The sequence below is a fragment of the Salmo trutta genome, chromosome 1 (genome assembly GCF_901001165.1).
Source record: "Salmo trutta chromosome 1, fSalTru1.1, whole genome shotgun sequence".
NCBI lineage: Eukaryota > Metazoa > Chordata > Actinopteri > Salmoniformes > Salmonidae > Salmo > Salmo trutta.
In genome coordinates this window covers 34,544,520-34,566,049 of record NC_042957.1, presented here as the reverse complement: position 1 = coordinate 34,566,049, position 21,530 = coordinate 34,544,520, and the positions used below count along the sequence as shown (strand labels likewise).

The window sequence follows — 21,530 nt, the reverse complement described above, 5'->3', positions numbered from 1 at the left end:
GCACACTCCCTCCCTCCGCGCTGCTTTCACATCCGCACACAATGACCCGGTTGCCTGGCAGTTATCGGCTCATGGTGAATGAGCAGGCCTAAACGCCAAATTGTTTGGAGGAACAGTTAATCTCAAAGATGGGATGAATGCAAACATAGCAGCGCCTCCACTTTCTAACCAATCAAAGGTCTGGTGACATTTCCAGAGATTGGATTCCTGGAATAAAAGACAAATGCTGGAGAACTCTTTCTGCAAGTGAATGCTGTTGACATACACTTTAGACAAGTGTTTTTACTCGTGGTCATGGAGGGTTGTCGTGTGTGTTCAGGCTTTCATCCAAGCCTAAAATTACAAAGCCTCATTTACCCAATCAACTAAACATCAAGACTTTGAGAAGCAAGAATCTGTACACACTGCATGCGCAGATAGATTAAGAAGAGTTAAAAAAAAAAAGCTTATTTATGACTATGCAAAAAAGACTGTAATAACAAAAGGAGTTGTATTGGTGTTTGTTTGAAGGAAACCATGAATTCAGAGTAATACTAATAGTACGCTGGTTGTATAAATTGCCTTGGTGGGAAAGGGGATGGTAGTGTGTTCACACATGTTGCTCTGGGTGGGTATACCTATTAGCCTCTCTACTCATATTTCTACTAATCACTGCTGTTAAAGCAGCACAAGCTGCTGCTCTAATACCGACCAGTCACTCCCACTAATTACAATCATCTGGATGTCATTGGGCTTCCTCTAAAACACACATTTCTTTTTTTATGTACTTTATTTATCCATTTTCAGACATGAGAAAAGAAAGAAGAACCGTACAATAACCGTACAACCCCTTATTCCCCAACCACCCACCCATTCCTCCACCCATCCCTCCACCAAGGCGTCATACAAATATATCACAGAAAATGTAATAAGACAACAAAAAAAATAGACAACGATAGAAACAAAAACTAAACTAAACCAATGGAAAAAAATATATAAAATACAAAAATCGGTATTGTAATTATAGTTGAAACCTATCAGCACAGTATATGGCCACTAGATCAGACATGACTGCTTACTAAAATATACAAGTTACACAATGTTAAAGACAGGCTTTCCACATATTGTATGAATGGGGACCCAGGCACAGTGTACCTAACCTTTTCCAGAGGCAGGGATGACATCACCTCCTTAACCCACTGCATCAAGGAAGGCGGCTATGCAGACTTCCAGTGAAAGAGGGCAAGGCGGCGAGCTAGCAGCGAGGCAAAAGCTGTCGCATGCCATTCTGATCTAGGGGAAGTACTCAAAAAATAGCAGTGAATTGGTTGGGGCTAATAGTTTTGTTACACGTGTGAGAATGGCTAAAAAAAAATGGGGTCCCAGAAGCCACTCAAAGACTGGCACGACCAAAAGAACTGAATGAGCCCGTGCCTTGTGCAAAATGATGAGGTGTGAATACGCCCAATACTATGTTGCCATATGTCATCGGGTAGCTCGGCACCCATGTCTTGCTCCCATGTAGATTTTGTATTTGCCCAGGAAGGCAGATTAATGTTCTGTATTAAATCATATAATCTGGCGATTGTGCCCTTCAGAAATGGGTTAAGATCTAAGCACCTCTTGACTGGACCAAAACACACATGAATGCTTGTATACAATTTCTCAATACTTCAAAAAAAGTGAAGCCAGTGTCTGCTGACCCCACTACCACAATGATGGTGACTTTTGGTTCCATGGTTAGTTTTTGGTTGATGTGGTTGAGTGCATATGGTGCCTGAGGCGAAGTGGCAGAGAGTGTCCGTAAAAGTAAGATATTCATTTGTTTGATTACCTTAAAAAATGTCTCTCCTAAATTAATATTTCAGTCACTCTAGTATTTTTAAACAATATACAGTACCAGTCAAAAGTTGGGACACACCTACTCATTCAAGGGTTTTTCTATATTTTTACTATTTTCTAGAATACAGAAGATACAGAATACAGAAGATAGCCCTATTTGGTAAAACACCAAGTCCATATTATAGCAAGAACAACTCAAATAAGCAAAGTGAAACAACAGTCCATCATTACTTTAAGACATGAAGGTCAGTCAATCTGAAAAATGTCAAGAACTTTGAAAGTTTCTTCAAGTTTAGTCGCAAAAACCATCAAGCGCTATGATGAAACTGGCTCTCATGAGGACCACCACAGGAAAGGAAGACCCAGTTACCACTGCCGCAGAGGATAAGTTCATTAGAGTTAACTGCACCTCAGATTGCAGCCCAAACAAATGCTTCACAAAGTTCAAGTAAGACACATCTCAACATCAACTGTTCAGAGGAGACTGCGTAAATCAGGCCTTCATGGTCAAATTGCTGCAAAGAAACCACTACTAAAGGACACTAATAAGAAGACGAGACTTGCTTGGACCAAGAAACACGAGCAATGGACATTAGACCGGTGGAAATCTGTCCCTTGATCTGATTAGTCTAAATTTGAGATTTGTCTTGGAACCAAATAAGGTGAACGGATGATAAGGTGAATGCAGATAAGGTGAACGGATGATTTGTGCATGTGTGGTTCCCACCGTGAAGCATGGAGGAGGAGGTGTGGGGGTGCTTTGCTGGTGACACTGCATGGCTACCACAGCATTCTGCAGCGATTTCCCTGAGCACTAAACTACCTAAAAGAGAGTACCAGCTTTCAGCCCAAACATTCTATTATTATTTTAGCAGTGTTCATACCAAACAATATGGACATTTCTTAGTATTAGATGGTGCCACTGGAAGCACTGAGTGAAACTTAAGTGCCAGCGCTCCTACTTAAATACTAACAAATGTATTATGGGTACTGGCTCTATTGAAAATAAATGTCCAAATGTCATTCAACACAAGGTACAGAGTGAGAATGGTTGCAGAGAACATTGTGTTATCCACAGAATTGTCCATTTCTCCAAATGCTGCAATGGATCACTAATAACCACACAGTGATCTTAGAGCGCTAACTGGTCCTTGAGCATTCAGAATTAGCTAGATTGGTTTCCCTGCACACCTTGTTGGATGGAAAATGGCAGCACACCAGAAAGGAAGGGCAAACAGGGGTGGAATTAACCTTTGAGTAATATTTATGTTGCTTCCGGCCGTGCCTGCTCTGTTCTTTAAAAGAACACACGTCAACAAAACGTAAATGCAAACTCTTCATGTGAAAATGAGCAAATGTTATCAAACCTATGTAATTAAAGTGCGAGGAACACTGTCAGTTCAGCTATTGACGTCTTTATTTAGCTTTGTAAAGAACACCCTCAAAAAAGAATCACCTGAAATACTCCAGACAGCCAAACAACACAGGGCAGGTCTGATTTGTGATTTGTCATGGGCAGGTAGGTATAGCGTGGGGCAGGTACAGCTGTCCCTGTTTCCTGTCCCTGTGGAGATGCTGCCTAACCTTTTCTCTAACATAATGGCCGGGCGCTGTGACCATGGCACTGTGTAATATGATCCCGTATTGATAGAGAGGGAACAGGTGCTTTAAATCTGATTAATACATCTGTGCTAGACACCGGGCTTACATCACAAAGCGGCGCCTGCGTCCTAAATGGCACCCTATTCCCATGGTGCACTACTTTTGACCAGGGCCCCACAGAGCTCTGGTCAAAAGTAGAGGGAATCGGGTGCCATTTGCGACGCAACCTGACAGACAAAGCTGCGAGGCAGCGCTCTGCTCTCCTCTTATCTACACGGCAGCCTGGATATGATGGTTGGCGTGTTACTAAATAGAGCTTTTAAATTGGATGGGCTGGAATGGGCGAATGCAGGTGTATCTGCAAATGCACTGAGGGAGAGGGGATTGATGCGGGATAGACGTGACACATATAGGAACAATTAGTCTCCGATTTAAATCTATGATCTAAGGTTAAAAAGCACAGCAACATGTTGCATAACTGTGCTGCTTCCGTCTTATGGTTCAGAACATGCTGTGGACTAAAACTCCATTGATATTATTATATTTGACAATGTTGAGAATATCGACTGATGTAAAAGAAGAATGTGCCGTGATTAGCAAAAGTCAAATGGTGAAAGTGTTACCTTTATAAAGTTCTGATTTTGAATAACATTACATTTGCAGCATATCCAACACAAGTGTTTCATTAAGCGGATAAGGACAGGTCCAGGGCTATGTTTTGTTAGTCTGAAATGGCTTCCTTTCCTTGTCTCCTTTTTTCCATGACCTACCTTTTATAGGTGAACAGACTGGTTAGGTTTACTTTAGACTATTTTGCTTCCACCTGTTCTGTCCAGCCAGATCAGTGAATATGGAGGAAAAAGGACACAAGGAGAGGAAGCTAGTTACAACTATTGAGATATAGCCCAGGTGCGGCAGACACTGGTTTATGAGTGTGATAAGTGGACTATGCTGCTTTACCTTGTTAAACAGCAGAGGCAAACATCCCCAACCGTCTGTCAGAGCAACCATCTGCTGCCCTCATCTATATAAATATAAGCCCTTTAAAAATAACCTGCGAAGGTTGGGTTGGAAAGACTATCAAAGAAAACCTGTGCATATACAATACCACTGAAGAAGCTCTACAACTCATTATATGCAATGTTCAAAACTGCAATGCTGTTTGTACATGGCACGCCTTACACTTGATTGAATAATTATCAGTCACATAAAATCATTTTATCCATCACAATATTTTACTGTTTGACACAAATATCAGTTATAAACACTCCATGCTAAGTGGGGAATCCATCAATTTTAAAGCAGCGCCCTCTTGTGGGCATGTAAATTACTCACACTAAAGATACTTCCTGTCTTTCTCCCTACTCTAGCTCTGTCTCATATCCAGTGGCGACCATTTCAACTGGAGGGGCCCAAGCTGGGGCCAGTTGTACTGTTAGAGGGGCCAGTTACATTAAACGTTATTGTTGTCATATTGTTTTCTTCACTGCATTGCAGGCATTAGTAGGCAAAAACCATGTTCATAATCATTAGTGTTCCGCGTTGCCACTGTCTAATAACGGATGTAAAAAAAAAGAATGATAGCAAAAATTTGTTATGTAAAAATGATTTCATACTCCACATTTAGGGGGGCCACAAGGGGGTCCAAAATTGTTGTCACAGGGGCACTGTTCCCCCAACCCCCGAACCGCTAGTGCTCATATCATCTCTCTCCCGCTCATTCTGTTAACCTGGAGACAGTGGGTATTTCCCATTTGCATTCCCTGGCATGTTAAAACATGTTCACCAGCTGCTGCTGTGCCCACCTGGTCCTTGGTGATCTGCTTGGATGGTGTGTTGATGCCCAGCTCGTCCAGGGGGTAAACAATCTGGCGTCGTGGGAGCACCGGGACCATGCAGTTCAGGACAGAGGTCAGGTAACGGGCACAGGAGTTCTGAGGGGAGAAGAAAAGAGGCAAAGGTCAGGTGAGGTAATACATATGAGCTATACTATTGATGGAGGCAAGGGCGGGTGGTGACTAACAGGTGCCAAGTCTAAGGTGATATAGGGTGCATCCCAAATGCCACCCTTTTCCCTATATAGTGCACTACCTTTCACCAGGACCCATAAAAGGTCTGTAAAGGGATACGGTGCCATTTGGGAAGCAGACATAATTAGTTCAGATTAACAAGTTGGTTTACACGATTTACATGTCCTTCAACGTGCTCTTGAATAGAAATAAACCCCTTCATGGCTGGCCAACCCAATGCTCCACCATCCACTGCCCAAATGATGATTCCTTCCAAATGATGATTTCCATAATTCCATAATTCTATTTACACCTCATCATCTCCCAATCTGGTGCATGTTTGTAGAAGGTAATTAGCAGGAGGAGGAGGCCTCTACACACTGAGGAAATGTCTTCTCACAGTCCAGAGAGCTGGAGCTGGCAGTCTTATATCAGCACCTGCTGCCTTAACCCCGGAGAGAGCTGGTGGCTGGGCAGGCGCTATCTGGTACTGAACGTACGCACACACTCTGGAATGAGCACGTTGAGGAGTCACTCAATGTAAGCTTTACGGTCTTTAGGCTGTTTCTCTCACCCCCTGGCTGTGGTAGGAGGGGTAGATCGGGTAGTAGAGGCAGGATTTGTGGGCGAGCTGCAGCGCCCGCTTCGGGAAGTGTTTGGCGTAGTACTGGAAGATGGGGTTGAGGGCAAAGTGACACCGTTTGCCGTACTCCTCATAGCGGTGGTGAAGTAGATTACGTTTTTGATGTTATAGTTGGCTCGGATGTAATCTATATCGAGAGAGAGTTTAAGTAGTACTAAATATACGAAAGCAAAATACCATTGAAGTCTGTCTAGTGAAGATAAAAAAGAAAATTGCTTCCTAATTTCCAATAATTAAAATCCCAACTAGTTGGTTCGGAACTTGGGCCACAAACACCTGCAAGGGTGTTCCAACCTGGAAGACAGACCAAGAGAAAGAGAGGATGGGAGATGAGATATTACACATAAATGTGGTTCCATTTTCATTTCCAAAGTAATTATCTGTGTTGGAGCTCTGCCATAGTCATGTTTGACATCTGGGGTGTAATGTGGTAATGTGGTTTACATGGTAATTAGTTGGTTCCTTGCAAAAACCATCAATCAATCAGTGATACTCCAAGTCTTCCAACATAATAATTGTAATCACTGGAACAGTTTTGTGTGATTGATTGATAAACGGAGACTAGCTAAGGTAAATGGAACTAGTGGTTATTGTACTATCCTTTGTCCTATTTGCAGTAGTATGCCCTGTGTGTCTGTGACTGACCATGTCTCTGTTGGCCTTGAAGAACATGTCCAGGTCCTCCAGCAGGGCTCACATGCAGACCGAGTCTCTTCACCGTGTCACAGACAGCAGGCCTATCTGCAGACTGCCAGCCTCATGTCAAATGTCTTGAGAAGACAACAAGACCAGGATTGACATTACACAAGCAATATACAGTACATCTGGGGCAGTGGTCAACAACCGGTCGATTGCGATCGACTGGTCGATCTCCAAGACATTTCTAGTCGATCAACAAACATTTCTGTAAAAAAAAATATCCTATTTTAATTTCTTTTTTGTGCTGTTGGCGGTAGGTGCACTTGATTCAGCAGCCCTAGAGCCGGAAAGGCAAAGTGTTCCCATTTTAAACCATTTCATGTGTCCGAAGGTAGAACTCCACCTACCCAGCAGGCCCAGAGAGCAAACCAAGTGCAGCTATAGGTCTACCGCTGGCCAATCAGATAGCTCAGATCACCATGTCTGCACAGTTTCCTCGAGCCATAGACTGTAAAAAGAAACCTTGTTGATACTGTGAGATTTCAAAACTTTTAAAACCAAGACTAGAGAGACTCAATGAATACAGCAGAGTTGCTGTTTTGATGAGTAAGTTCATGCTTAAGTTGTTATTCAGCACTTTTATAATCCATAAAATGTGCGTTCTCCCTACTTCCACTCATGCTACAACCAGCACTGAGAATGAGCATAGCAAAGTGTTCCGATAAGCTTGCGTTGTTATTATTAGTGGCTTGTGTCTTTTTTAATACAGAGGAATATTTCACTTTCTCCGGTCATAGGAGTAACAACATGAATTAGTACACGAGGCAGAAATAATGCAGTGCGACTTGAGTTTCGGCATCAGCTGGAAGACTGTGTCCCCTTTTTGTCAGCGGAGGGAGGGAGAGTGGAGGAATGGTGAGTCGAGTGAGGCAGCCTCACCGCTGGTCCCTCCTCTTTTTACTGGCCATCAGTTCAGTAAAGAAAAAAAAGCACATTATCATGCTCACTCAGCTGTGCCTCACAAGTAATACAACAAGTTCTATTACCAGTGTGATCATGTACCTACATTTTTTTCAATATAGTATAAAAATGGTCTTAGAAGAACAAAATTGGCAGGGCAATTCAATCATGGCCAAATGTAGTGATAATGTATTGGGCCTGTAGCCTACTGCACAAACCTCATTGCTACAGAACTGTTTTTAATTGGTTAATGTTGCATGTGCTTACGTTTTATAAGTCATGTTTTTTTTTATTTATCTGAGTGGTAGATCTCGTCTTGCATTTTGACTCAGAAAGTGATCTGGGCTCAGAAAAGGCTTGGTGACCACTGATCTAGGGGATGTCTCTCTTCAATTCCCCATTAACATCCATCTCGGTTTGATCCTAAGATTAACAAGTAGATGCATGCTAAGACAATGCACTTTGTACCCAATCACATTTTTATATTACACCCACTTAAGCAGAACAGAGCAATGGAAGATGTAGAGCTCCTGGGGCGGGCTGCTGGTGTGGTACCACCTTGAGGAAGCTCTGGAGGAGGGGGAACTCAGGGAGCAGCTTGGGCACAGAGATGATGCCGGTCCTGGATGAGACAAGGAGATTGGCTTCATGCTTATCACATAACCTCAGGTTCAAAGACCCTCCACAATAAGGAAATCACTGAGTATAGGATGTCAGTCATAAATGGGTTTAGTAATAAGACTTATAGAGGGTACTTACAGGGAAAGGTTTTAATATATTGGGCAGGAAGTCCACCGATCTGTAGTTGAATGAGGAAAGTTAAGTGAAACTGTGTTTCTGCCGAAGCTCTAATCAGAGCCAATATGGAGATCATAGCGGTGGAACAACTGGCCAAGCAAGCTGCCCGTCTCAGTACAATGCCCGTTGGTCTCGGCTCAACTTCTCTCCTTCAAGTTACTGTCACTTTAAGCGCCATACTCATTAATTACATGCTCATTCTCGGTGGGGAGTGACTGGCTTCCATATTCCAGAACAGCTGGGCAGTAAGGCGACAGAGAGAGGGACCCAGCGGGAGCCAACTAACAATCCCTCGCTCTCCTTCACACAGCACAAGACTGATACACACTGGAGGGCTGCCATGATAAGTGAAAGATTTCCACATATTCATAAAATGGAGAAAGACAAATTACATTTGATCACCTTTGATTAAAATGGGAATGTATTTCATCTTTATTCTTCGAAATAGTAACCCTTTTGTTAACGACTAGGTAATTAATTCATCAATGAATTATTTAGTAATCAAATTATGCTTGTGATCTTCCCATGAACTTACCTCATTTCAAACTTCTTATTGATGACAACTAACTGAACAAAGAAAACATTGGGTGTTTCTGAGACTCTTGGTTGCAGAGTCACTTCTGAATCCCGAAGCTCTGCAGCACAAGCCTGGGTGTCCACCGGCTGCAATGAGAGCATCACGATGTTAATATATCAATAGGAGATGAAGGAGAGCACATAGCTAGGTGGACATGAAGGTATACCATGAGGACTTCATAATTGATTTACCTCTGATACTTCACTGGGTATGGCTGTAACTTCACTTCACATTCTCTGGTTTACATCATGTGATTACACCTTGCAATTCACGTAATCAAACCAATATGTTACATTGTGCCTGACAATGGCATATCCATTTATAGCCTTACAGGATTGCAGTATTGTGTTATAGCCTTACAGTAGTTTGGACACATGGATCCTCCTGGATCCTCATCCCTGTGGGCTGGTGGTGTTGGTGTTCCCTGGAGGCCCCTTTTCCTCTGGCTCAGGGGCCGTCTCAATCGGGTCCTCTGGGCTGGGCTTATACAGACCGTTGAAGGGCCCAAGCTCAAAGCACTCCTTGTGCAGCTTCAAGTTGATGTCACCACTCACACTGATGAAGCTCACTGCAGTTCCCTCATTCTGTGAAGACAGTGCACAGACAGACACGGTCATTATACTGTAATGCCATTTGTAATGAAATAGATAGTATATTTCCTCAGTGAGTTTGAACACTAGTAATACATATGTGCATACTATCAAAGTTGACCAAATATTTTGTTCTAGGCTACAACTTTCATTTGAGCTGTGGCACATTAAATATGATTGGTTTCCAAACTAGACCTTTATAAACTGATGGTACCACGGGGCGTGCAAATTAAAGTACATAATGTACGATGTTCCTAAGAGGAAGAGAGGGCTGAATAGTACAACCCTCTTGGGTAATGTTGTGCTGTTCGTTCTCTGAACGGAAGACACATCCTGAAAAAAAAAAGCTAGATGTCTGAACACAATATGTTTAGTGAGAGCATGTCTTGGCAGAGTGTCAACTCTCATCTGCCATATGCTGCCATGAACACATGTCAGCTTGAGTTGAAGGGAGGGGAGGAAAGATCTGCCATCTTCTAAGTCCTGGGGGAATGCACCCCAGCAGGATTTCTGTGAACCAGGCAATAGCATCTGCACCGCCGCTATTACATTTAAAATGGCCTTGCCGCTCTGACAGTGGATCAGAGATTACTGATGCCAGTGATAAAAAAAAAACCAGAGACATGGCTGACTTGATCTAGAGCTTAATAATCATAAGGGCTGACATTTCTTTTTTTCTCGCCTGTGGTTTTGGCTGAAGTTGTATTAAGGAGAAACAAAGGCATTCTCATGACAACAAAGAAATACAACTTTAAACATAGCTAACCTTACAAACAGCTGAATGATTCTCCTCATCCTGAGCCTCGATGAGCTCAGCCAGGAAGTAAGGGTCCATAGGATCCTGTGAGGACCTTTATCCGCTCCGTAAAGATGTGTCCGAGGTTGTCATGATCCCCCACCCTGTAACAGAAGCCTCAATAACTTCCTGAACGCCACGAGCAACCCAAGGATCGTTCATCACTCACCAAAATTAGAATAGAAAAACGTGTGAACATGTTGAAATAAACAATAAATTCCTCAATTCCAAAAAGTAATTTATCATACCCGAGAACTGCAAAATCAAATTTGAGAGTAAATCTATTGCTAAAGTACTCCTTCATATAAAGCAAAAGGGTACAGAACATAGGTGTGTTAAAATTACTTTGAGGACCTGACTCGGTGGACATTTTAATTTTTAAATTTTTTATTTCACCTTTATTTAACCAGGTAGGCTAAACAAGTTCTCAACATGCAGCTTTGGATTATAGTTGTGTCTGTGGCATACAAATGGTGAACACTGGGACCCTGGATTGTTTAGATCAATTGTCGCAAACCTTTTCTGAGTCAAGACCACTTTCTGAATTAAAATTCAAGATGAGATCTACCGCTCTGATTTTTTTTTTTAACAACACTTAAAAAAACGTAAGCCTATGCAACATTAACCAATTAAAAAGTTCTGTAGCATTTGAGGTTTGTGCGGTAGGCTATAGGTCCAATACATTATCCCTGCATATTGGCTATGCTTGAATTGTCCTGCCAATGTTGTTCTTCTCAGACCATTTTGAAATTATATTGAAAAAAATGTAGGTACAGTACACTGGTAATAGATCATTTGTTGTATTACTTGTGAAGCACAGCTAAGTAAGCATAATAATTTGCTTCTGTTTTTAATTGGACTAATGGCCTGTATCTAATGGTTAGTCTGAGGGGAGGGAGGGAGCAGTGGTGAGGCAGCCTCTCACATGACTCACCGTCCCTCCGCCCTCCCTCCCTCCGCTGAGAAAAGGGGACACAGTCTTCCAGCTGATGGCAAAACTCAAGTCGCACTGCATTATTTCCGCCTCATGCACCAATTGATGTTGTTACTCCTATGACCAGAGAAAGTGAAATATTCCTCGATATTAAAGACACAAGCCGCTGATAATAACACTTTCAGAACACTTTCATTCAAAAACAGCAGCTCTTTGCTGTATTCGTTGAGTTTCTCTCTATTCATGGATTTTAAAAGTTTTGAAATCTCACAGTATCAACTTTGCTGTGCGTTCTAGCTTATTTTTACAGTCTACGGCTCAAGGAAACTGCAGACATGGGGATCTGACCTATCTGATTGGCCAGCGGTAGACCTATAGGTGCACTTGATTTGCTCTCTGGGCCTGCCGGGTAGGCGGAGTTCTACTCACACACATGAAATGGTTAAAAATGGGAACACTTTGCCTTTCCGGCTCTAGGGCTGCTGAATCAAGTGCACCTACCGCCAACAGCACGAAACAAATTAAAAAAATTGGAATTTAAGGCTTTATCATTTTGTTTTTTTTACAGAAATGTTTGGTGATCGAATGCCTTGGACATACACTTGGTGCACTTGATTCATTGCGATCGACTGGTTGGTGACCATTGCTTTGGACTCTTCATAGGCTCAAAGATCTCCACCAGGACAGGCTCTGAAAACACAGTGGGAGTGGGCATACTGTGAATCCTTCAGAATCATATATTTTTGAATACATGATGATGGTTCACCGATACGATTACACATTTTGTAATCAATATTCTATAATAAAAGGACTCTCCTCCACCCTCCACTTCTTACCTAGACATCCACTGGTTGGGGTGACCAAGCAGATGTATTGCAGCTCAATGATATCATTAAACACAGTTCTGTAAGAAGAAGATGTTTACTTTCCTTTTTGCACAATCCATCACCCTGTCAAGAACCTGAAATGCATGCAGTATCACATAATGAGAATCTAATTTATGACGCTGAAATTTGATGGAATGGCTGTGTAATCACATTGGAAAAGCATTTTTGGTATAGGAATGTCAGACTGCTGTATCACAAACAGGATTCAAACAGTCTTATAATTAAATATAACATTTTATCATGTTATATTTTTGAGCCTATGTTATGAAAGAGCTTGTTACATGATTATGAGAAATGCCATGCCAACACTTATTAGTGCTGCTCACTCTGCCACTCAGTTTTTTGCTGATTTCATACCATACATTGAAAACATTCATCATCTCCAATACATTACAATCTCTTTGGCACTCCCGATGGAGAAGATCAGCTGGGCTGTAAAAGAGGTGCAGGAAGAGTGTGTTCAGAGGCTGTCGAATGGTTCCCAAAAAGCTTGATCCACAATGTCTTCAATGGGGTGAACAGAGAAGTCAGTATGGGCCAGCACCTCATTCTTTGCATTGTTCAGGGTCACTGCCAGATTAGCCTTCTCTCTGAGGATACCAACATACAGACATTGAGGCCAGGATAAATTATTGTGGCTAATGTAATGGATTGACGCGTGCAAGTTCATGCATTCTGATATGATAAAAGTAAACGAATGATGTATCGAAAAATCTGTCCCACCTTGAGTGTCAATATCTGTTGCATGCATTTGCCATGAGTAAGGTTAAGCATACTCACAGTAGATAAATGACCTTTACTCTTCCAAATACTGGTACTGTGGCAGAAGTGATCAGGCTATTGATCTCATGTGCATCCAATGACACTGTTCTCCTCACAGTCACAGTCTTAACTTTGCCACCTGGGGAAGTTATGGTCCTCATCTTTTTCTGATTTTGGGAGAGAAAAGCAAATGAGAAGCAAACCAACTAAATTATCATCAAATCAACGTGTATTGGTCACGTGCACAGGATACAGGGTGTACACGTTGGGAAATGTAACAAAACACCATTTCTGTAATAGCTAACAATTCAATAGCTATGGGGAATAATATCAACAAGTGTTTACGTTTGAAGACCACTCCAGCATTCTTGTAAAATTAGCAACATGTAAACTTTTTCAAGCTCTATGTATTCTTCTGAATTTACATCAAGGATGCAAATCAGGGTGGCTCTTCTTTAACGGTTAGCTAATTATTGAAACATAAAGTGTCAATACATATTTGTCCTCCTGTAATAAACTAAGGAAGAAAGTAAAGGCACTGTGCTGATGGGGTTGTGGTGTGTAACCATAGAAACAGAACCGTCAGTGACGTCTTGGGGTGAAAGGTTACAGTTCATAGGTTACGTTTGACGCACGTTTTTGAAGGTGTCATGGCGGAGCCCACTGGCGCTGTGAAAATATTCTAAACTATTATCTGTTCGTTGTGTTTTATAGATTCAATAGTAATAGTTGTTTCTCATTGACTCTGCTATAGTACCGAGCAAAATGGCATCCACTGCAGCAGGGAAACAGAGGATACCTAAAGTGGCTAAGGTAACAGAACATTTAAAAACAGTTAGCTATCTAACGTTAGCGAACTTGTAAGTTATTGACTAGCCATGTCTATATGGGCCTAGCCAGGTATCAAGCTAGCTAACCACAACAAGACTTGTCCTTTGTTTTGGTACGAATGTAGTTCAATTACTTTCAGGTACTTTAGACGAACGAAAGGGTAGCTAAGCACTGCAAATAATTGTATTTAGCAAGCTAACGTAACTAGCTAGATACACTGACTTGGGTTAGAGTATGTGATGAAGTTCGCTAGTTAGGTAATTAGCTGGCGAGTTCGAACTGTTTCCTTTTGGAACATGTACTATGTAGCTAGCTAGTATTATCTCCAACTAATTTCACCCATTCTTAAATTAACGTCTTCATTTGTTTTGTGTAGGTGAAAAACAAAGCTCCAGCAGAGGTACAAATCACAGCTGAGCAGTTGCTCAGGGAGGCAAAGGAGAGGGAGCTCGAGCTTTTGCCACCGCCGCCCAAACAGAAAATCACTGATGAAGAAGAGTTGAACGATTACAAGTTGAAGAAGCGGAAGGTAAGACCCCACGTAACAGTGGACACATAGGTTACACTTCACTTTTACTGTTGATATTCTGTTGGTGTGCCAACCTGCCAGTTTCATCATTTCCGATTGTCTGCGAATCCTGTGAAGAATACAGTAAATACATTGATCTAATTAGATGCATATTGGACTCTCCTTCTCATAGGGATTTGAAGACAACATCAGAAAGAATCGTACTGTTATCAGCAACTGGATAAAATACGCACAATGGGAGGAGAGCCTGAAAGAAGTCCAGAGGTAAGCTAATGCTTGTCAATTTCACTTTGTGAAGGTGATGATTGTGAACCATACCTATTTGAAATCTGATGTGAATGTTACAGATGGATTTTGACTGGGATACTTGTTGTCTAACACCCCCCCCCCCCCCCCCCAGGGCTCGCTCTATTTACGAGCGTGCTCTGGATGTAGACCACCGGAACATTGCTCTATGGCTGAAGTATGCCGAGATGGAGATGAAGAACCGGCAAGTGAACCACGCCCGCAACATTTGGGACAGAGCCATCACCATCTTGCCTCGTGTCAACCAGTTCTGGTACTGAACAACTTCACCTCCTAAACCATTTATCTGTTTAAAAACATTTTTTTTTATCTGATTGATGTGGTCACATATTAGTGTTTTGATCCTCAATGAATCAGACTTTTGCAGAATAATGACTAAAGCATGCACATTGGTGGTTAAATCTTGTTGCGGCTCATCTGTTCTTTTTCTGTTTCCCCCCCGTTTCAGGTACAAGTACAGTTACATGGAGGAGATGCTGGGCAACATTGCTGGCTGCAGACAGGTGTTTGAGCGCTGGACAGAGTGGGAACCAGAGGAACAAGCCTGGCACTCCTACATCAACTTCGAGCTGCGCTACAAAGAGGTCGACAAGGCCCGCTCCATCTATGAGAGATATATCCTTTTGATGGGAAGTGCTTGAAGCATTTACTTACTACAATGTATTGGCAAATGAGTTGTGGTTGCTGTAGAGTGCGTCATTAATTGACAGGTGTTTGATTTGATTTTTAAAATGTTATTTCACCTTTATTTAACCAGGTAGGCTAGTTGAGAACAAGTTCTCATTTGCAACTGCGACCCTGCCAAGATAAAGCATAGCAATTCGACACATACAACAACACAGAGTTACACATAGAATAAACAAAACATAGTCAATAATACAGTAGAAAAAAGAAAACAAAAAGTCTATATACAGTGAGTGCAAATGAGGTAAGATAAGGGAGTTAAGGCAGTAAATAGGCCATGGTGGTGAAGTAATTACAATATAACAATTAAACACTGGAATGGTAGATGCAGGAGATGAATGTGCAAGTAGAGATACTGGGGTGCAAAGGAGCAAGATAAATAAATACAGTATGGTGATGAGGTAGATAGATGGGCTGTTTACAGTTTACAGATGAGCTATGTACAGGTGCAGTGATCTGTGAGCTGCTCTGACAGCTGGTGCTTAAAGTGAGGGAGATATGAGTCTCCAGCTTCAGTGATTTTTTGCAGTTCGTTTTGGTCATTGGCAGCAGAGAACTGGAAGGACAGGCGACCAAAGGCGGAATTGGCTTTGGGGTGACCAGTGAGATATACCTGCTGGAGTGCGTGCTATGAGTGCGTGCTGCTATGGTGACCAGTGTGCTGAGATAAGGCGGGGCTTTACCAAGCAGAGACTTGTAGCAGTTTAGCAGTTGATTACATTTATAATGATTCATAGCAACCTACTGTAATGGTATTACCTTCACATTGTCATCATGCCTGTAGAGTGCATCTCTTTTAAAGCTCCTTAACTACAGTGCACTTGTGATTGTCCACCCTGACGTGAAGAATTGGATCAAGTATGCCCGTTTTGAAGAGAAGCATGGCTACATCGCCCACGGGAGGAAGGTGTTTGAGAGATCAGTGGAGTTCTTTGGCGAGGAGCATGTCAATGAAAACCTCTTTGTGGCCTTCGCCAGATTTGAAGAGAAACAGAAAGAGGTATCTAAATCTGACACTTTGAACCATGTCAGTTTTATTCCCACATATTTATACTGTGGTCAACAGAACAACACAACATTTCTCTCCCTTTGTCTCTTAGTTTGAGCGTGTTCGAGTCATCTACAAGTACGCCTTGGACAGAATCCCCAAGCATCAGGCTCAGGAGCTCTTCAAGTTCTACACAGTATTTGAGAAGAAATTTGGAGACCGGAGGGGAATTGAGGACGTCATCGTCAGCAAGCGGAGATTTCAGTATGAGGAGGAAGTCAAGGTACGTTCAATTCAACCTTTAAAAATGTGCAAAGATTTCACTCCAAATAAACCATTAAAACACTCATGGTTCAATATTTCATCCCCCTAATAGCTTTCTATTGGATTGTGTTTTGTTTCCTGTGTAGGCAAGCCCACACAATTACGACGCTTGGTTTGATTACCTACGCCTGGTGGAGAGCGATGCGGATCCTGACACTGCCAGAGAGGTGTATGAGAGAGCCATCGCCAACATCCCTCCTATACAGGAGAAGAGGCACTGGAGAAGATACATTTACCTGTGGATAAACTATGCTTTATATGAAGAACTGGAGGTCAAGGTAAGCCTACTTCCTCTGTGTGTTTTATAGAATGGCTATAATCCTCACATTGCTATGTGTGACATTGTGCATATAGCTGTGGATTTCGGTGCTTATTTTGTTGAATTGGCAGGACCCGGAGAGAACAAGACAGGTGTACCAGGCATGTCTGGATCTCATCCCTCACAAAAAGGTATTGGCAGTTTGCAATGTTTACAATCAGTGGCACATCCTTTCTGAAATGGGACATAATCAACATTTTGATATTGAACAAAAACATTGATCAACAAATGATCATATTTATTACTTTGCATTCTTCCTCATAGTTCACATTTGCCAAGATTTGGCTACTCTACGGCCAGTTTGAAATCCGCCAGAAGAACCTTCAAGCTGCCAGACGAGGCTTGGTAAGGTCCCTACTGATTGCTGAAGATGTATGTTTTTCATTGTATCAAACTTCTCTCTAATTTGGGCTTCTTCCTCTCCCCCAGGGCACAGCCATTGGTAAATGTCCAAAAAACAAGCTGTTCAAGGGCTACATTGAGCTGGAGCTGCAGCTCCGAGAGTTTGACCGATGCAGGAAGCTCTACGAGAAGTACCTGGAGTTTGCCCCAGAGAACTGCACCACCTGGATCAAGTTCTCTGAGCTGGAGACCATTCTAGGAGACACAGAGAGGGCCCGGGCCATCTTCGAGCTGGCCATCGGACAGCCACGACTGGACATGCCAGAGGTCAGGTTCAAACGCTCACCCAGGACATTTACTCACTGTATTGACTTTCCACTTTCTGTCGTTTAGCATGTCTGAAGACGCCCCTCAAGTGAGAAGTGTTGTAGTGAAAACTAATGAAGGTACCTCTGAACAGTATTTTACTTTAATATATTCCATTTTCTTTTTAATCTTAGGTGTTGTGGAAGTCCTACATCGACTTTGAAATTGAGCAGGAAGAGTATGACAACACCAGGGGCCTCTACCAGAGACTTTTGCAGCGCACACAGCATGTTAAGGTGAGAGATGTCCCTTTAACCTTGAAGTGACCGTCTTGCTACCAGTCCCATGCTACAACTCACCTGCCAAAAACTCACTGTGGCGCAGCAACTCCTCAAACATTTACTCGTTCATTGTGTAATTTAGATAAATGTTACCTGCAGGTCTGGATTAGCTATGCCCAGTATGAGCTGTCCATCGATACCTCGGACCGGCTGCAGAGGTGTAGGGGGATATTTGAGGAGGCCAACAAGGGTCTGAGAAGCTGTGAGGAGAAGGAGGAGCGTCTGATGTTGTTGGAGTCCTGGAAGGAGTTTGAGCAGGAGTTTGGTTCAGACACGACCAGGGAGAGGGTGAAGAAACTGCTGCCGGAGAAGGTGAAGAAGAGGAGAAAGCTCACAGCAGAGGACGGGGTAAGTGTTGTTTCCTTTGGTCATACCAATCCAACATTAATTCATTACCCTCGTTTGTCTTACCGAGTACCTCCACGGAGTTGAGAGCAGACTATAGTTTTTCAAATGAATCTCTGACTCGCAATGCGCCGACACTTAAAAAATGTACATTCTTATACCCTTACCGTGTACCTATGTTTTGTTCTCTGTTGCGTGCTTTTCTTTGTTTGCTGAAATCAATACTTTTTAATTAAACATTAATGAAATACAAACAGACTGTTTCCTTGTTGAGATACAATTGGCACATGCGCATTCGCACTGGTTTCCACTAGCTTCAATAGCCACAGTCAGATTCCACAGCCACAAAATGGGCTCCAAATATTAGCCTTTTGGTCTTAAGTTAGGGTTAGGCATACGGTTAGCAGTGTGGTTAAGTTTTAAAATCTTAATTTTATTAAAAAGTATGGATTTCAGCAAACAAAGGCACGCTAAAACAGAGGGCAAACATGGGTACACAGTGAGGGTTTAAGGATTTACATTTTTGAATTATCGACGCATATCGAGTCTGCGTTTAGTTGGAGTTGAGGTACTCAGCAAGTTTGTCATGGTGTGGTTCGGTTGATCAATAATTTACTTTTCATTTTGATTCAACAGTCGGATGCAGGGTGGGAGGAGTACTATGACTATATCTTCCCTGAGGATGCAGCCAATCAGCCCAACCTCAAGCTACTCGCCATGGCCAAGATGTGGAAGAGGCAGCAACAAGAAGATGACGAAGAGGAGGAGGAAGAAGATGAGGAAGAAGATGAGGAAGAAGAAAACAATAGAGGAGTGGATAGAGGTAGTGGCAAAGAAATGGAGGAAGATCACAGAAGAGTGGAGAGAGATGGAGATGAAAAAATGGATGGAGAAGAAAATGGAAGAAGGGAGAGGGGTAGAGACAAAGAAATGTCAGAAGACTCTGCATCACCATCATCAGAAAATCCTATGGTCAGTGAGCCTGTGCCTGAAAAAGACTCCAAAGAGAGCACATATGATGACAGCGATGATTCTGATGAAAGCAGCAGCAGCAGCAGCAGTAGTGGCAGCAGCGGTAGTGATAGTGACAAAGATGGCAGTGAGAAACAGCCCAGGAAGAGCAAAAAGGATTCAGTGAATGATTAGCTTGTCTGGAAAATGTTTCACTCATGACAAGTAGGGTCAAGTTGGGTACCTCATCAGGTAATTTCTAGTGCATTTTTTTTTACAAACATGTCTTTTGTTAATGTGAATTCTTATTCCATGTCTTTGTTTTAGTTACTGTAGTGCAATGACATTGTAAATAAATAACACTGATATCCATTCTATTTATTTGAAAATGAACCATAACTGATTGTTGTAACAAAGCAGCAGGTCCCTGGGTGAGTCAAGTAAATAGATCATTTATTGAATTTGAATTAGTCCTTTCAATTCCATATAGCATTTCATACTTTCAAATTTCACACCAAACAGTGACTGACTCATTAGCAAAAAAATCTTAGTTTCACAAAGGACCAGTTATTGGATAGTTCAAAATTATGTACAATGACATTCTGTCAGCTTTCATACATCACACCCTCAAAACTAGTCCTGATCACACTTCACCAATGCAGACGAGAGAAATATAAACGTATTTGTTTTCAAAAGTGTCCGTGTTCCACCGTCTATTCTATATCTTCTGGTCTGACAGGATGTGGTATAGGAACGATGGACTTCTTCTCTGTGTCACTCGACAAGGCTTTCCTCATATCTACAAAGAGTGAGCACGTGTCAACAAAATGATTGCGTTACAGTAATGTTTAAATTGATTTGAAGGGGTTCATCTTACCATAGGCGTCTTCATCCGGTTCTCCGTTGCTAGCAGAATAGTACTCTATCACGGTTCTGTAAACACTGTAGCCTAGCTGTTTGTACATGTTCACCGCCACTTGATTGGAGACTCGTACAAACAGGTCAACAAAGAACCCGCCCTTCCTAAACAACAGTGAGACATGACATAGATTAGAATAAGCCAAGAAGTATGTTGGGTGCACTATAGCAAAATGTTTCAAACAAAACAAAAATAACGGTTTATAATTTGTATTCCCTCCCTGTTTCAGTACAAAAAAGATATACATTGGTACCAAATGACCCTGATCTTAGTAAAAGTCATACCCACCTTTCTGAGATCTCCTCCAGCATCTCCATAAGCTTGGCTGCCAGTCCCAGTCGTCTGAACTCTGGGGCCACTGAGAGAGCAGTGACGTGCCCATGCCACTCTTCTCGCGCCACTGATCCCTCCGCCTTTCCCATGACTGCAAGGACAAAGTCAGAAGTGTAATTTTGATGGAGGCCAGCCAGAGCGTATGCTATTGCATTTTCTCGAAAGCAATCATCATATAGAATGGTACATGTGACATGTACTTACTGTAACCCATCAATTCTCCACCAGGGGCTTCTGCTACAATGAAGTACTCAGGCCAGTGGGCCAGGTACTGTAGGTAAAATGGGATTCCATACTGTAAAAGAAAGTTAAGGACTGCTTGTCTTCTAATATAACAAGACAAAGGCTACATTATCTGGGGTTTCTATGCATAGATAGACAGGTGGTATATTACAATGCAGGGGTTCAATTTGTACGTGTGAAAGGATACAGTCTCTGTTAATGGATCCAGGTTGCTGTGAAGGTAGAAACAACGTTTGACATGTTTCATGCATTCAATGCAATGCCCCTGACGATGAGGGGCAGCAGACTTCAGTTTGTCTTTATGCCCAGCTAGCTATCTTTGAAAGAGATAGCTAGCTAGTGAGCTATTGTCCATACATACCAAATACTGTATCTTATAGCAACAGAGTTGACTCGTTTAAGATGGCGTCTATGCATCTCACTGTATGGCCAAATAATTAGCTTCCGGCTAGCTATACCTGCAACTAGCCAACGAGCAAAATGCCATTGATATTGTCCACCAAAACATAAGTATTGTGTAGCTAGAAGGTTAGCCTATTCAACATGATTACAAACAAATCTAAATGAACTCACATGTTGTTGAACTTGAACAAATCATCGCACGTGAAAGCTCGTAATGTTGTCATTTTCGCTGACCAACTTTAGCATGAACCAAAACGTCGATGCCCTCTATCGTTAGGGAGGTGTCATTGGCTGTTGATTTACCGCCATCTTCTGTTTGACTGAGGAGTAGCAGGCTAGAATACACGAG

At 42.2% G+C, this 21,530-nt stretch overlaps 2 protein-coding genes and 3 long non-coding RNA genes across 7 annotated transcripts; 1 reads left to right on the top strand and 4 right to left on the bottom strand.

Moving 5' to 3' along the window:
• Positions 1-5,110: 5,110 nt before the first annotated feature.
• On the bottom strand, positions 5,111-7,393 carry LOC115194748 (uncharacterized). The gene is made up of 3 exons (XR_003878468.1): positions 6,721-7,393; positions 6,007-6,369; positions 5,111-5,357 (listed from the first exon to the last, which is right to left on the bottom strand). It is a non-coding gene; the product is annotated as an uncharacterized LOC115194748 (long non-coding RNA).
• Positions 7,394-9,415: 2,022 nt separating this feature from the next.
• Positions 9,416-12,484, bottom strand: LOC115194735 (uncharacterized). The gene is made up of 4 exons (XR_003878465.1): positions 12,206-12,484; positions 11,970-12,059; positions 10,406-10,539; positions 9,416-9,633 (listed from the first exon to the last, which is right to left on the bottom strand). It is a non-coding gene; the product is annotated as an uncharacterized LOC115194735 (long non-coding RNA).
• Positions 12,485-12,549: 65 nt separating this feature from the next.
• LOC115194740 (uncharacterized) lies at positions 12,550-13,558 on the bottom strand. 2 transcript variants are annotated; one of them, XR_003878467.1, is made up of 4 exons: positions 13,364-13,558; positions 13,037-13,185; positions 12,801-12,846; positions 12,550-12,688 (listed from the first exon to the last, which is right to left on the bottom strand). It is a non-coding gene; the product is annotated as an uncharacterized LOC115194740 (long non-coding RNA). The 2 variants fall into 2 exon arrangements; XR_003878466.1 differs by having other exon boundaries at positions 12,550-12,846.
• An 88-nt stretch (positions 13,559-13,646) lies between these two features.
• On the top strand, positions 13,647-19,658 carry LOC115194713 (crooked neck-like protein 1). The gene is made up of 14 exons (XM_029754617.1): positions 13,647-13,831; positions 14,226-14,378; positions 14,551-14,642; positions 14,779-14,937; positions 15,133-15,299; positions 16,190-16,368; positions 16,469-16,639; positions 16,767-16,958; positions 17,071-17,130; positions 17,264-17,344; positions 17,429-17,668; positions 17,842-17,943; positions 18,088-18,336; positions 18,970-19,658. Exons 1-14 carry the CDS (start codon positions 13,784-13,786, stop codon positions 19,477-19,479), a joined length of 2,403 nt encoding a protein of 800 aa, XP_029610477.1. The 5' UTR covers positions 13,647-13,783; the 3' UTR covers positions 19,480-19,658.
• A 62-nt stretch (positions 19,659-19,720) lies between these two features.
• Positions 19,721-21,471, bottom strand: LOC115194722 (N-alpha-acetyltransferase 20). 2 transcript variants are annotated; one of them, XM_029754635.1, is made up of 6 exons: positions 21,353-21,471; positions 20,967-20,991; positions 20,741-20,831; positions 20,492-20,627; positions 20,162-20,307; positions 19,721-20,083 (listed from the first exon to the last, which is right to left on the bottom strand). In XM_029754635.1, exons 1-6 carry the CDS (start codon positions 21,403-21,405, stop codon positions 19,998-20,000), a joined length of 537 nt encoding a protein of 178 aa, XP_029610495.1. In that variant the 5' UTR covers positions 21,406-21,471; the 3' UTR covers positions 19,721-19,997. The 2 variants fall into 2 exon arrangements, with proteins under 2 accessions (XP_029610495.1, XP_029610486.1); XM_029754626.1 differs by lacking the exon at positions 21,353-21,471 and adding an exon at positions 21,141-21,296.
• Between the last annotated feature and the right edge of the window lie 59 nt (positions 21,472-21,530).